General features: G+C 35.3%; 1 protein-coding gene across 1 annotated transcript in view; it reads left to right on the forward strand.

The window, feature by feature from the left end:
• Positions 1-14,959, forward strand: part of NUBPL (NUBP iron-sulfur cluster assembly factor, mitochondrial) — a gene marked incomplete at both ends in the record, with an annotated part of 174,993 nt that overhangs the window by 34,567 nt on the left and 125,467 nt on the right. The window contains one exon of the mRNA XM_084241299.1: positions 3,293-3,383. Coding sequence (XP_084097425.1) covers positions 3,293-3,383 — 91 coding nt within the window. The remainder of the gene's footprint in view (positions 1-3,292; positions 3,384-14,959) is intronic.

Below are 14,959 nucleotides of genomic sequence, written 5' to 3' on the forward strand. Positions count from 1 at the left end.
TCTTTCAGGAAAAGTATGCTGACCCCTGCTCTATGTTTAAGTCTTGTAGTCAGATCATGTTAAAGTTGATGAAGTTACTGTTTTTTGTTTGATTTCCCATTCTGCTTTATTTTAAGAAGGAAACTTTCGAAGAGGTCATTTTGAGTGTTATATTTCAACTTTCTTATCCATAAGTAGGTATAATATCATTTTCAGGATTATTATGAAAAGTCAGTGAGAAATGTAAATGAAATGCTTAGTAGGGTGTTTGGCAGTCAGAAGGAATTCAAGCACTGGGAGACATAATTAGGCAAAGTCTATGTGTTTATTTGGGTGTTTTAGGATGGCATGTTTTCACACATTTTGATTTATACACAGAGCTGTCTGTAGAGGCAAGTTCTTAATATAAACTTCCCTTCCTTCATTTTTCCCTCCCTACCTTTGTGCCTTTCTCTCTTCCTTTTTCCTTTCTTCCTCCATTATTAATACCTTCCTTTCTTGTTTCCTTTTTGGTGTGTGTGTGTGTGTGTGTGTGTGTGTGTGTGTGTGTGTGATAGTATTAAATGTAGATAAGCTGTTAACTTCTGGGAAAGTATGTAAACAGCACAGAAGATTCTCCAATCTTTTGTTCCATTCTTTAGGAAGCAGAGGAACTTTCTCCCTGCCCCTTTTTTTCACATGTGGTAATGTATTTGCCCACTATATAGGTACATAGAAAACCCATCCCTACCATAGCACATTGTAGGTCAGACCTTTAGTCTTGAACCATGATATCAGTAGTTCATTTTGATACAGGCATGCTTTTCTTTTTTTTTCTTTCTTTCTTTCTTTTTTTTTTTTTTTTTAAGATTTCTTTATTTATTTATACAATCACTGGGTATAGTCAGAAGTGTGGGAGGGTGAGAGAATTCACCAGAGCCAGAGCGGGGAGCAGAGCAGGCAGAAGGACCGAAGTATACTGCTGAGGGGAGCAGCGCACGGCAGGAGAGGTCTGCGCACCATGTGGGACCCTCCTCCAGTGGCCGGGGAGCAGCCGGGGATCGAACCGGCGCTGCAGAGGCTGCGGGCAGCTTCACAACCCAGCGCTCAACCGCTGTGCCACCAGGGAGGCCCCAGGCATGCTTTTCTTCCAGAAGACAGGCTAAATAGGAAGGGACTTGAAGATATGGTGATGATAAGGTTAACTCTAGCAGTGTTACATTGCAAATACTACTTAGTTATTTTGTTTCATGAAAAGATAAACTTTAAAAGCTTGTTTTACTTGTCAGGTATTTTTAAAATCTGGGACCTGATGCCTTTAAATTATTATAAAACCAACATTAATATAAATAAGAGAGCAAGGAAAAAGAGTCTTAAATTTTTGCTGTTGTTGGCATTTATTATTATTTTGTGATAATTTTAGTTCTTATAGGTGTCAAGAGAAAATATTGGGAATATAGGTGAAATTCTAGGATGATAATTATAGTGTCATCAGATCCTTTGGTGATGGTATTATTTTGTTATATTAACAAAACCAGGCTTTCTTACTGAATGTTCCTACCCTTGAAAAGCCAATACTTAAATACATAAAACATGTTGTATGCTACCATTCTGTTAAAAGTAAAGTTTCCTTCCTATTTTTTTTCATTTTATCTATATAAGTGCTGGGGTACAGGCCAGATGCACAGGAGGATGAGAGGATTCTCCAGAGACAGAGCAGGGAACAGAACAGGCAGACTGACGAAACACGCTGCTGAGGGAGCAGCGGGCTAGACAGGAGAGGTCTGCTGCACCATGTGGAATTCTCGCCAGCCAGCCTGAATCGAGCTTGGGCTGCAGAGGCTGCAAACAACTTCACAATACGGCGCTCAACCGGCGGCGACACCAGGGAGGCCCTCCTATTTTTTTTAAGATTTATTTTATTTATTTATGCATACAAGACTGGGTTCTAGGCCAGAGGTGCAGGGGGTGAGAGGATACACCAGAGTCAGAGTGGGAAGCAGAACAGGCATATCTACTGAAATATACTGCAGAGGGGAGCAGCAGGTGAAACAAGGGAGACCTGCCAAGCCATGTGGGTCAGCTCCCTGGTCAGGGATCAAACTCATGCTGCAGTAGCTGGAGATAGCTTGATAGCCCTGAGACTTTAACTCTGTGCCTCCTTCCTATTTTAATACATTTTTGGTTTATTTTGCAATAAGCTGAGATTTTGGTAGTGACAAGTTCCTTAATCTCTGTGCATCTCACAGGGGCATTAAGTGATTTTCTTAGAACTGCAATTTGAGTCAGTGCAGTTGGAAACATAATTGCTGAATTTGCCTTATTTTGTATATTTATAGAAACCAGAGAGTGAAGTTTAAGAAGTAATTTTGTGTCTGGAAATAGATAGATAACATGAAAAATGAGGGATTGTTTAGTGAAAACAGTTTTTTGTTTTTTCCTGAGCTTAAGTTTTATCTTGCCAGAATATAGGTAGAGAGAGAAGAGAGTTGTAAATTTTGTTGAAACATAATTCAAAGGCATATAGCTAAGAATAGTATTTTGTTTTTGCTTATGAGGAAAACCAGTAACAGACTGATTTAATTTACCAAAGAGAAAGGAGAGGGGGAGAAGGAAAAAAAAGGCTTATTTGGTAATAGTGAATTTTATTTTCCTTTTCTTGGTTAAATGGCTGGATGCGACCAGTCAGGATAGTCTGCCCTGGAATAGACTATCCCAAGGATAGATCATCAAAGAAAAATGATTTTAATTGTTTATAAATTCTCCAGGAGTATCTTGGGTATTTAACTTTGACTTTCACATAATATGTTATCTCTGTGTTATGTCTACCACTATCTTCTGTAGCATATCCATACCAGATCTGTATCAGAATTCCTCACTTGCTTTATTATGGCCCTTGTTTCTGTGATTTCCACCCCTCCCAGCTCCCCCTGCTTTATATTTGGTATGTTAGATGGGCTTTCCAAATGCTAATTCTTCATCTCCCTAGGGTTTTGTTTGTCATTATAAATCATTATTTTAATATTGTGAGAATGTAACTTGTGTTGAGGTCAAAAAGCCTATTTGTGAGCCAGTTTGGGAAATCTGAACCAAGGTGGGTAAAGTATATGCGGTTTTTTCTACTGTTATCTAGAAGAAATAAGTAAAATACAAGTATTACTTTAAGAAGTTTGTGCTCTTTTACCTTAATGTTGCTTTGTTTGAAAGTTTCGGTCATTATTATTCTGGAACGTTTTGCATATTGTCTTTGCTATAGTCAGACTTACTATTGCTTTGTGCCTTATCTTTGGTAAGGACTGGGAATAATCTTCCGGCAAATTATGTTATCTTTCAGTCAAAGGCTGTTGGTTTGTTGGATGTGGATGTGTATGGCCCTTCAGTCCCAAAGATGATGAATCTGAGAGGAAATCCAGAGTTATCACAGAGTAAGTAAAAGACACATAAATAATATGATAATAGTTACACTTTTATTTAGTAGCTCCTAGGTGTCAGGTTTTGTGCCATATACTATGTGTGTTTTACACATAGCTAGTATAGTAATTCCAAAACCAGGTATGAAGCCATGCAATTTAGTTTTGAATCCAGCTGTCAGTGACTTGTGACTTTGAATGAATTGTTTAACCTCTTTATGTCTCAATCTCCCCATACATAAAATAGGGTTAATAGTTGTACTTACCAGACAGAAATGCCCTGACTAATCCCTGTTACAAAATTGCTGTTATCTGTAATGCATTTAATATAAGTGTGATGCCTAGCACACAATATGTGATCAAAAGTTAGCTCATCGTCATCTCTTTGTATTAAATATGTGGTGGATTGGGAGTATATGAATGGAAAGAATATATTTATATTGGAAAAGGTAAAAAATATTTTCTTTTCAGATATTTGTTATATTTATCTTAAAGTGTTTAAAAAAACCCTCAATATTAGTTTTTCTCACCAGTTTTCACTGCTATTAGAAGGACAAGGTAATTTTTTTGAGTAAATCTTTATTAGTCTCGTCATTACATTTTCTTACAAGATAGCATATGGGGAAAAAAAAAACCCAGCAAAACAAAAACCAAGCTATCAAATATAAAGCTTTAAGAGCAAGGAAATGTTATGACCAAAAAATGAGAAGGTGAAACAACTGCTTATTTTTTCTTTAAAATTGTTGTTTTTAGATGAAATTATTTTATTTCTAAATGGAATGATCGTTTCATTTTGATTTTGATTTTTAATTTTTCAATGATCTAGGACAAAGTATTTATTGAGGAGTATTTATTGGATTATCTGTATAGATAATAAAAGTATTTTTGTTGTTATTAAATGTTAGTTGTCTGCTATTTATGGTGCTTTTATTTGTGTTTAGCTGTTGGAGTCAGTTACATTTTAAGTTCTGACTAATTGTAAGACAGTAAATATTCTCCCAAACATTTTGAAGGAAACTTAAAGAACTATTGATAAAATTGACCTCAGCAATCTTATATTACAAGCACCCACTTAGTTGTTTTCTTCTTTCATGAAAATATTAACTTAAAAAGTTAAGTTATTCTAGTTTCTTTCAGTGGAATGCATATTTAGTTTGTGAATGTGATACAAGCCAGGATGTCAAACTTTTACAAAGAAGGAATAATGAATTTGCGTACTTTAAGTGATACACTCATTATGTGTGTCTCTTGATTAAAGTAATATGGAAACTGGTACATGCAGCGCATGAGTGATGGCAAAATGGAGCTGTTGGTGTCAGTCTTTTCTTAAGTCGTCTGTTCAGTCAATGCCAACATAAATACTTGAAGTGAACTTTAATTTCTTTCTTCTTGTTTTACTGAGGCTGTAGTCTTAAATTTTGTGTTTGCAAATTGGCTGCCATTAAATAGATTTTCTGGTAAAGATGAGATATTGGAACTCTTGGAGAGCCTGAAATGAATACTTTTTTTGTGTTGACAGGCTGATCATAAGTCCTTCAAGAAATAAACTAAGCAATAAAGGCAATTACTTAGAAGAATGTGGATTCTTAAAAGCCCAACTTATAAATTATTTTTGAAATCTTAGATAAACTTGCCACTATTATACTAATTGGTGTCATTTTGACATTTTTGCATTTTATCATGTTAATTTATTTGGTGCTCTGTATTACTGCAAACACAACGCAATGTAAAATGATTTAATTAACAATAAAGAAAAACTGCGAAAGATTTGTTTTCAGCAGTTCAGATTTTGGGAAAATATAGACTAGTGAACTGAATCTCCGCATCATAAATGTTCTCTGTTCTTGGCCTTACTTAGCTAGACAATTTTAGGGGCAGTATGATTTCATAGGACTATTCCTCTTTTCATTATTTAAATAGACATTTGGTAATATAGTTTTTGTCAATTCATTTTAAAATTCCCTGTTAGGGTTGGCAGATCATACAATTATTCAGATTCTCATGTATTTTTCCCTTTGGGGTATATTGTAGAAAAACCACACACTTTCTGCAGTTATATACTTTAGCCTTATTACCAAGAGACATTTTATATTTGCTTCTAGAAAAGTAAAATAGTAGTTGCAGAAAAAAAATTTTATAATAGTTTTGGTTTTCTTAGGCTGAAGATGTTTATATCAGCTTTGAAAGGACAACAGTGATTTGTCTATGCTGTTTTGCAAAATTATGGTAATGGAAGTATAGCCAGTTTGTAGAAAGAGTATTATAAAAACTCTCAACATGTGGACATTGTAATGACTGCAAATGACCAGTTGCTTTGGGGACCTTATGGAATTTAAAATCCATGTGTAGGTGGGGAAACTATCATCAAGACATAATATATCTTTCTTTTAATGAACAAATATCAGTTATTTTTCTCTTTTTTAACTTTCCAAATAACATTCAAATTTCATATTATAATATCACCTATTATAACATCACAAAATTGTAGCCCTAGAAATTATGAGTAGATTTTTCAATTGAAACTGCAAATAACTATAAATATTTGCACATAGAAAAATGTGGTGCTATATTTTACTAATGTAATACTACTTTTTTGTGGGTTGAAAAGCATGTTGACAGTTTTCACATATGACTTATTGGTAGAAGTACCTGCTGTCTTTCACAGTTTTAAGGTGATAAAACACCTTTAATATACTTGTGAATTTACTACAGCTTAGTTTTACTAAAGAATGTTTTTTATTGTACTTAGCTAATGAAGTAGGAACTTTTTAAGGCATATAGAAAGAGGTTACTAAAATTGAAATGGCAAGTAATTTTATTGAGGATGACACAGTGCTTATTAATGATTAAATGTGAGACTTTTGAGTAGGATCCACTTGTCTATTCTATTGTTGTGGGATAGAAATTTTCCACTCATGTCACAGTATTCTGCTCTGTTTTAAGGTATTAAGCATTTTTTCCAGCTTAGGGATGAATATGTGTATGTGGGCTTACATGACAGAGAAATTGTAGAAAGTTAGCACGGGAAAATGGCCTTTTATAATAGCACTCATCCCAGTAAGAATTACAGGGAAACAACTAAAATTTCATAAAGGTGATTTAAGTGCATATTATGTGAGTGAGCTCTGGTTATTCTTGAAGAGAGTGAGTGTGTTGAAGTTGTTGTCATGGATGATTAAATTCTGATCCAGTGGCTGGAGCTCCCAAATCTTCTGATTTATAATTTGCTTTTTTTTATGTCATTGTCTTGTGACCCTTCCTTGGGTTTCATTTGATACTAAAGACTCCTCTGATTATCTTTGTGAAAAATTCTGGGATGTATTCCATAAACACAGTGTTACAGGAATGGCTTTTTCTTTGCTGCGCTCTAGATCATGTTTATAAATACTCTTTTATACCTAGTATATTATGGGAAGGTGATATCCATAACATAATCAGGGGTTGAAGGAATCTTAAAAAGTTTTGATTTGCTCTGGCTTTATGCCCTTTTATCTTTGAAATATCTCACAGATGAGATCTCTGTTCTTTGAAGAGTACCATTACCCTAGTTTATCAAAAACAAATCTATCCATCTCTCTATCTGACTCATAGTTTCTTATATAGGGCATTGAATAGGACTGTTCAGTGTGGTAAACCTTTTCCTTTTGACATTCCTTAAGAATAGCTGGCCCCTTTTCAGTTTTACTTACTCTGCTACAAATGATCTGAGCCAGGGACAGCAATAAGTGAAGTAGATGAAGAAAGCCTTATTTAGCTGCAGAATAGCTAAATGTATTCCAGTGTCTGCTGCCTGTTAATTTTGGTTTCTTCCACAGGATGACAGCAAATGGTGTTGACCATGTATGGATATACATATGTAAAATAGGTCATACAGCTTTGTGCATCTGCCATAAGATGAGACTGGTGTTCTGTGATGCTTTACTTTTTGAGTTACAGTAGTCCTCCTTTATCTGAGTTTTCTCTCTCTAAGGTTTTAGTTACCTGCAGTCTGCCAGAGTCTGAGGGAGAGAGGTTATATTCAGATAACTTTTATTATGGTATACTTTTACAATTATTTTATTATTGTTGCTCTCATACTGTGCCTATTTATAACTTAAGCTTTTTCACAGATATGTATGTTTGAATAGGAAAATGCATGGTATACATAGTATATACAGGACTATTTGTAAAATGTGTACATTAGTAGTGCAGTGCATTTCTAATGTGACCATTATCTGTTAAGACTATGTGTACTTAACATTTCTTTTTTCCAGTCTACTGCCAGGTTTTAAAAACCCCAACTTTTTTTCTTCTTATTTCCTAACTTATTGATCCTCTTCTATGCTCTTCAAAATTATCAGCACATTTTTGGTATCTTCTCTCAGAGAGAACAATTTAAAGAACTCTTGTTAGGTAGTGGGAGGCTTAACTTGCAATTATATTTATAATACTCTATTTTTATTTATGTGCCCTTTGAAATTTTTGGTTTTTAAAATAGACCCCATTATTGCTGATTCATAAGTACTGAATAATTCACTGGGTGCTTAAGAATTCTTTTAGGAGTACTTTAACAAAATACACATAGCTTCCTCCCCTCCCCCCCAGGTTGAAAGAAAGTCAAGCATTTAAAAAGGAAAGGTGGAAGTAGAATGTAAAATGAATTTGGAAGTAGAAAATGTGGGGACTATTCATCTGTGAATTGGCAACTTCATGGGAAAAGACAAAAGATCATTATCGTGACACTGTGCTTAGAAATAGGAAAACTTTCCATAGTGTAGATTTGGTGAGACTAACTAGAGAGAAGAATAGTTAGTGATGCTACAGAAAAAAAAAAGCAACAGAATCAAGCATCTTTTTCACTTTCCTTCAGAAACTCCCATTCTAGATTTTGGGTATATGGTATGCATCCACACAGGGTAATGAAATCTTGTTCATCAAGATTAAATAGGCTTTGTATACCCATATTCATAGCAGAGTTATGCACAGTAACTAAGATGTGTAAATTACCCAAGTGTCTATCAGTGAATGACTGGATAAACAAACTGGTATATACATACAATGTAATATTACTTAACCTTAAAATAGAAGGAAATGCCAACATGTTCTGTAATGAGGCTGTACCATGAAGTAATGTACATTATGTAAGTGAAATAACACAATCACGAAAATGACTAATACTCTATGTTTATCCTTATATGAGGTACTTAAAGTAGTTAACCTCATTGAGGCAGAAAGTACAATGAGTATGTCCTATAACTGGGGGTAGGGGAAAATGGGGAGTTACTGTTTAATAGGTATAAAGTGTTAGTTTTACAGGATGAAAGAGTTAAGGAGATGTTGATGGTTGCAAAATATGAAAGTATTTAATTTCAATGAACTGTACATATAAACTTAATTTAGATGGTAAATTTTATGTTACATATTTTACCACAATGAAAAAAGATTGGGGGAAAGAATGATTAGATAAATTTGCTTTAGCAATATTACTGGTATGGAAAATAACAATATAGGGTTTCTTTGATAGTGTCTGTGGTATTGATCTAGTGAATCAATCTGTTCTTTAAAACAGCAGTCATAGAACTGGGAGAATATAGAATAGTAATGTTTCATTGGGTGACTTACTAAGATTAGCTATAATCTGCCTCTAATTTGTAGTTTGGAAACTAGTTTTGAGTTGCTGTGAATTGTAATCTAAAATTATGTTTTTATTTCATGATAAGTGGTAGAACTTACTACATTTAAATTTCTTAGCGTCATCATTGCCAGTATTATGAAGTGCTGTATATGTTTCTGGCCTTCCATATACTTCTACAGCCTCAATTTCAACAAGCTTCAGTGAATACCAGTCACAGTCTCCTCTATTTCTGAAATATACTAAGCTCTGTACTGGCTCAAAGCCCTCACATAATTTATTCTTTTTGCCTGAAATACCTTCCAGCTCTGCTGTCTTTTGCTGCTCTACCCTCAACTAATTTCTACTTATCGAGTCTTTTATTTATTAAAAATATTTATTTTTATTGAAGTAACATTGGTTTGCAACACTCTGATTCAGAGTTATAGGGCCACTCCTCCTCAGATGCATCTCACCACACCAGCCCACCTCCAAGGCACCCATAGTCTTACAGCATAAAGTCTCAGTTTTAATATTTCTTCTGTGAGGCTTTCTCTGACTCCTTAGTCTCCTTATTGTGACTGTAAGGATAGAGTTTTTATGTTATCTGTTTTCAGCTGCCCTACTAGAAAATACAACATCCAGGGCCTCCCTGGTGGTGCAGCGGCTTGAACGCAGCTCTGTGAAGCTGTCTGCAGCCTCTGCAGCGTGGGTTCGATTCCTGACTGGCCAGGGAGAAACCCACATGGTGTGGCAGACCTCTCCTGCCTCACCTACTGCTCCCCTCATTTGTTATAAGTTTGCAGAATGTAAGTTGTTTGGCATGGCAAAAGTGGAGAGACTTGTGGATGAGTTGCAAGAGTTAGGACCAGAAAGGAGGAAGAAGGTCCAACCATAAATGTCTTATGTTTATTTGAGGAATTGAATTATAATTCAACCCCTCAATTGAGTTATCATGAATTTTAGGAAGGGCAATGCCATTCTCAGTTTTGTTTCTATGAGTATCACTTTGGTGGCAAAGTAGAGGAAAGGCAATAGGACCATATGGGAGGTAGGACCAGTTAGGATGCTGTTATAGTAATCCAGGTGAAATGTGATGAGGCCTGATATAAGCCTGTTACAATAGAAAAGGAAAGGAAGGGACCTACTTGAGAGGTGTTACAGAGAGTGAATAGGATTTGGCAATTCATTAAATATGAATGAGAAAACTTAGGATGGCTTCTGGACTTCTTGAGGTGAGTGACTGTAGATAGTTGTGTCATTCATCAAGATGGAGCAAAATGGAAAAGGAATAAATTTAAGAAAAACAGTGATGGATTACAGCTTATGTTAAATTTGATGTCCAGAGTTAGTCAATGGTGATTGGAATATATTGAGAATTCAAATCAGAGGTTTGGGCCACATACAGATTTGGGAGTCAGCAGTGATAGGTGAAGTCATTAGTTTAGATCACTGATTCTCAACCAAGAGTGATTTTTGCACTTCAGGAGACGTTTGGCAAGACTAGAGACATTTTTGATTGATTGATTCAACTGTGGTATATAGTGAATAGAGAAGGCCAGATGTTGCTAAGCATCCTGAATTGCACAAGGCATTCCCCCATCTCATCACCTCTCCCACTCCCCCTCCAAATCAAATTGTTATCTAGTCCAAAGTATCAAATCTATGGGGTTGAGAAATCTTGATTTAGATAAGGTAATCCAAAAGAATTTTAGAAGGTCTTAAGGTATAGGACTGAGGCTATTTGGAACTAAACTGAGGTAATCAGAGAAACACTGAGGAGGGGTAACCAGAGAAGTAGAAATAAGGAAAAAACTACACTCTAGAAACCAAGTAGGAGTTTTCGGAGGAAGTGTTCAACCTTTTCAGAGTAGCTAAATAAGAATCAAAATTTTTATTTTAGATTTCATAGTATGTCCAGGTTTTCGATTTATGAAACCATTATTTTCAAGACAACTTGAACAGCTTGTGTTGTGCTTCTTGAAGAAATATATTTTATAGCCTATATTGTATCTGGCCCTTGGGAAATCATTTGGGAATCATTTGCTGAGCATATCTATAATGGTAGTATGCTATGCTCTGGGGAAAAAAGATGAGTAAGATGTAAACTCTGTTCTTTAGGTGCTCACAGTATAGTGGGAGAGATGGAAAATGTCAGCACATTAATTATCGCAAAAAGGTATAAATAGAGGATCATGGAAACTGGAATTTCTAATCATTCTGTGATGTAGTATAGATAATTCTGGACCCTGGTAAGGCTTCTGACTGTTGGTCACAAAAAGGAGAAAGAGTTGGGCATATTAAAAAAATTAATTAAAAGATTATATTTAAATACCTGAAGATGGAGATCCTATAGCTCTGAATCATATACAGTGTTGTAAATTAATGTTACCTCAATAAAAAAATTATAATAACAACTCTCAGCAAACTAGGAATAGGAGAAAATTTCTTCAATCTAAAAAGATTATCTTTTATTTTGATATTAAAACTATGGGTGATATATTCTGTCTGCCATGAGTTATATATGTATATATACTTTGAGAGGTTTTATTTGTAAGTCACAATATAATGTTCTTCCTTACTCCAAAATAGTCTTTTACCTTCAGAATGTACGTAAGGATTATCATTCATCTCCTCTGTAACCTTCTTCCTTCCTCTCTGACCTTGTGTTTCTTTGTAATCCCAGGAAAAGGTAGTAGTAACTGAAGGCTGTGGAGAGTTGGAGAGTGACTGATTTGTGAGTTTGTCCTAGCTTTCTCTTACCAATTCCTTCCCTTCCAAACAAATCACATCTGTCTACCACCTAATCCCAAGTTGGACCAAGCTAGAGTGTGAGACTTTTTTCAAAAATTTATATGTATTCTGGGTTTGTTTTTTTTTTTTTAAATTTTTTTTTTAATAGAGGCATGTTTTATTTTATTTATTTGTTTGTTTGTTTTGTTTATACATGCACTGGATACAGTCAGAAGCGCGGGAGGGTGAGAGAATTCACCAGAGCCAGAGCGGGGAGCAGAGCAGGCAGAAGGACCGAAGTACACTGCTGAGGGGAGCAGCGGGCAGCAGGAGGGGTCTGCAGTGCCATGTGGGACCCTCCTCTGGTGGCCGGGGAGCAGCCGGGGATCGAACCGGCGCCGCAGAGGCTGCGGGCAGCTTCGCAACCCAGCGCTCAACCGCTGCGCCACCTGGGAGGCCCTGTATTCTGGGTTTGTAATTTAGATTATAAACCTGCTTATTCTACTCATCTTCTATTCAACACTCAACTTCTAAGTATTTCACTATTGCAAAATATTGTGTAATAGTTCTCAAACTTTTTGGTTTGTGTAGCCATCTGTGCTCTTAGAAATTATTGAGTCTCCCAAACAACTTTTGCTAATGTAGATCATTTGTGTTAATATTTGCTAAGTTAGAAATTAAAGCTGAGAAATAAAAACTACTTGTTCACAAAATAGCAACAAACTCAGTTATTAATATAAATGATATTTTAATTAAAAATGTCTTTTCTAAAGTAAAATTTAGTGAAAAGAATAGCATTGCTTTATATTTTTATAAAAGCATTTTAATGTCTGGTTTAATAGAGATTGATTTTCATATCTACTTTTGCAATCAGTCTATTGTAATATGTTGCTTTGGCTGCAGTTTATGAGGAAAATACAGCCCCACATAGACATGTATTTAGAAAAAGGAAAGAATATTTTAATAATTATGCCAAATAAGCACAGATTTTCTTCACTCATACTGTATCAAAGTTTGACAAGCATTGTTTACCTGAAGATTAGTTGTATTGTGAAAGCTGAGACTATGTTTTTTTTTAAGTTTTACATAGTTTATTTAAAATTTTTTTTAAATTTTATATATTTATGTTAATGAACTTTTTATAGTCTTATATTAAAATCTCGTCTATCTTAGATTTTGTTTTTTTTTTTTAAAGATGTATTTATTTATGCATACAAGAACTGGGGTACAGGCCAGATAAGTGAGAGGTGAGAGGATACACCAGAGGCAGAGTGTGAAACAGAACAGGCAGATTAACTGAAACACACTGCTGAAGGGAGCAGCGGGTGAGTCAGGAGAGGTCTGCTGTGCAATGTGGGTAGCTCCCTGGCAGGGTATAGAAGTTGTGCTGCAGTGGCTGCAGAGAGTTTCATAGGTTGCATCTTAACCCCTTGCACCACCAGGGAGGCCCTTTCTTAGATTTTGAATTGGATTTCATAACATCACTCATTGGTTATTTAGAAAATATTAGTTCATTGATTAATACTGGTCTTCCAAATGTTTGCAGATTTTATGATAGAATATTTAAAATACTCATTTGCTGTTATATAATATTTAAAAGATCCATTTGTTAATGCTGTATTATTATTGATCTTACGAGATAATTCTTTACGAATTGGGAAGCAGTCACAAACTCATGGTGGCTAAGATAAAAGGCTTTCCAAAATCTCTAATTTTATTCAAAAACTTAAATTTTGTCATAGACAATAAATGTTGTCAATTGTGTATTTTAAGTGTGGACTCACTTCATTTTTATATATCAAATATCTGAAATCTAATAGCAATTGTTTGTCAGTTTGTTTTTCAAGTGAAAATGTTGCTCGATGAAAAATACATGTCTGCAGCCTCTGCAGCATGAGTTTGATTCCCTTCCAGGGAGGTGACCCACATGGCATAGCAGACCTCTCCTGTCTTACCTGCTGCTCCCCTCACAGGAGAGGGAGGGTATTTCAGTCAATCTCCTGCTCTGTTTCCTAGTCTGTCTCTGGTGAATCCTCTCACCCCCCTCATCTCTGGCCTGTACTACCCAGTTCTTATATGCATAAATAAATAAATCTTTAAAAAAATACATCTAGTTTAGCCATTGAAATTCAGTATGCACCACTTTGGTGGCGCAAGATATGAAGTCTCAGCACTATGAAGCTATCAGCAGCCACTACAGCACAAGTTTGATCCCCGGCCAGGGAGCTAACCCACTTGGTGCAGCAGACATCTCCTGTCTCGCCCGCTGCTCCCCACAGCAATGTATCTCAGTAGATCTGCCTGTTATGCTCCCCACTGTGTCTCTGATGAATTCATTCTCCTCCCACTCCCCTGCACCTCTGGCCTGCACCCCAGCTCTTGTATGCATAAATAAATAAAATAAATCTTAAAAATAAAGAAATTCAATATGCAGAAAAGAGGTACTTTGTGTGTACTTCCTATTTTATAGCACAGAATGTGCTCAAGGGTTATGACTTAATAAGTTCAATAATTTTTACTACTTCATCCAGGGCATTCTTCAGTGAAAATGGCATTAATTTTTGTAGTGCACAGTGGTGATGAATATGATAACTACTAGGACAGTTTGGTGCTACTGTCTTGATTTCTGCTGAAGTCTTGACAGTTTTACTTACTGTTGCTGTTGGATCATAAGGTCAACCTAGTGAAAGGCTAAATGATAAATGATATCTTAGCTTTATCATTTTGAATCATGGTGAATCATCTGAAAGATTCTTGGTGATCCCCAGAGGATCAGTGACTGATTGGAGAACAGATGGCTTAATGGAAAGTTCTTCAACCAAAAGTCAGAAGTCTCAGTTTTTAATTTAGAAATTCTTGCTATGGAAAGAAATTATTAATTTCATTCTTTTCCTTTCTTTTTTAAAAGTGATATAGAAATGACTGCTCTACAAAGTAGTTTGTCTCTAATGCCTGGAAATACTATTTTAGATGCAGTACTTTGTAAACAAATCCTATAGACATTTGAACTAGGTCTTTCCGTTTATTTTGTTTACTCTTGGCATTAGGGTATGTGGTATTTATAATCAGTTTTTGAAAAACTTTGAAATGTTAATCTTTAAAATTTCCTTTTTAAAAGTCTACTAGAAACAATAAAGGAGAACACTAAAGTGGCAGGATACAAAAATCAGTAGTCAGAAATCTGTTGCATCTCTATAGTATGCAAACAATGAATTGGAAGAAAGAGAAATTATAAAAAATCCTACTTACAATTGCATCAAAAAGGATA

This window comes from Talpa europaea (assembly GCF_964194135.1).
Source record: "Talpa europaea genome assembly, chromosome: 8".
NCBI lineage: Eukaryota > Metazoa > Chordata > Mammalia > Eulipotyphla > Talpidae > Talpa > Talpa europaea.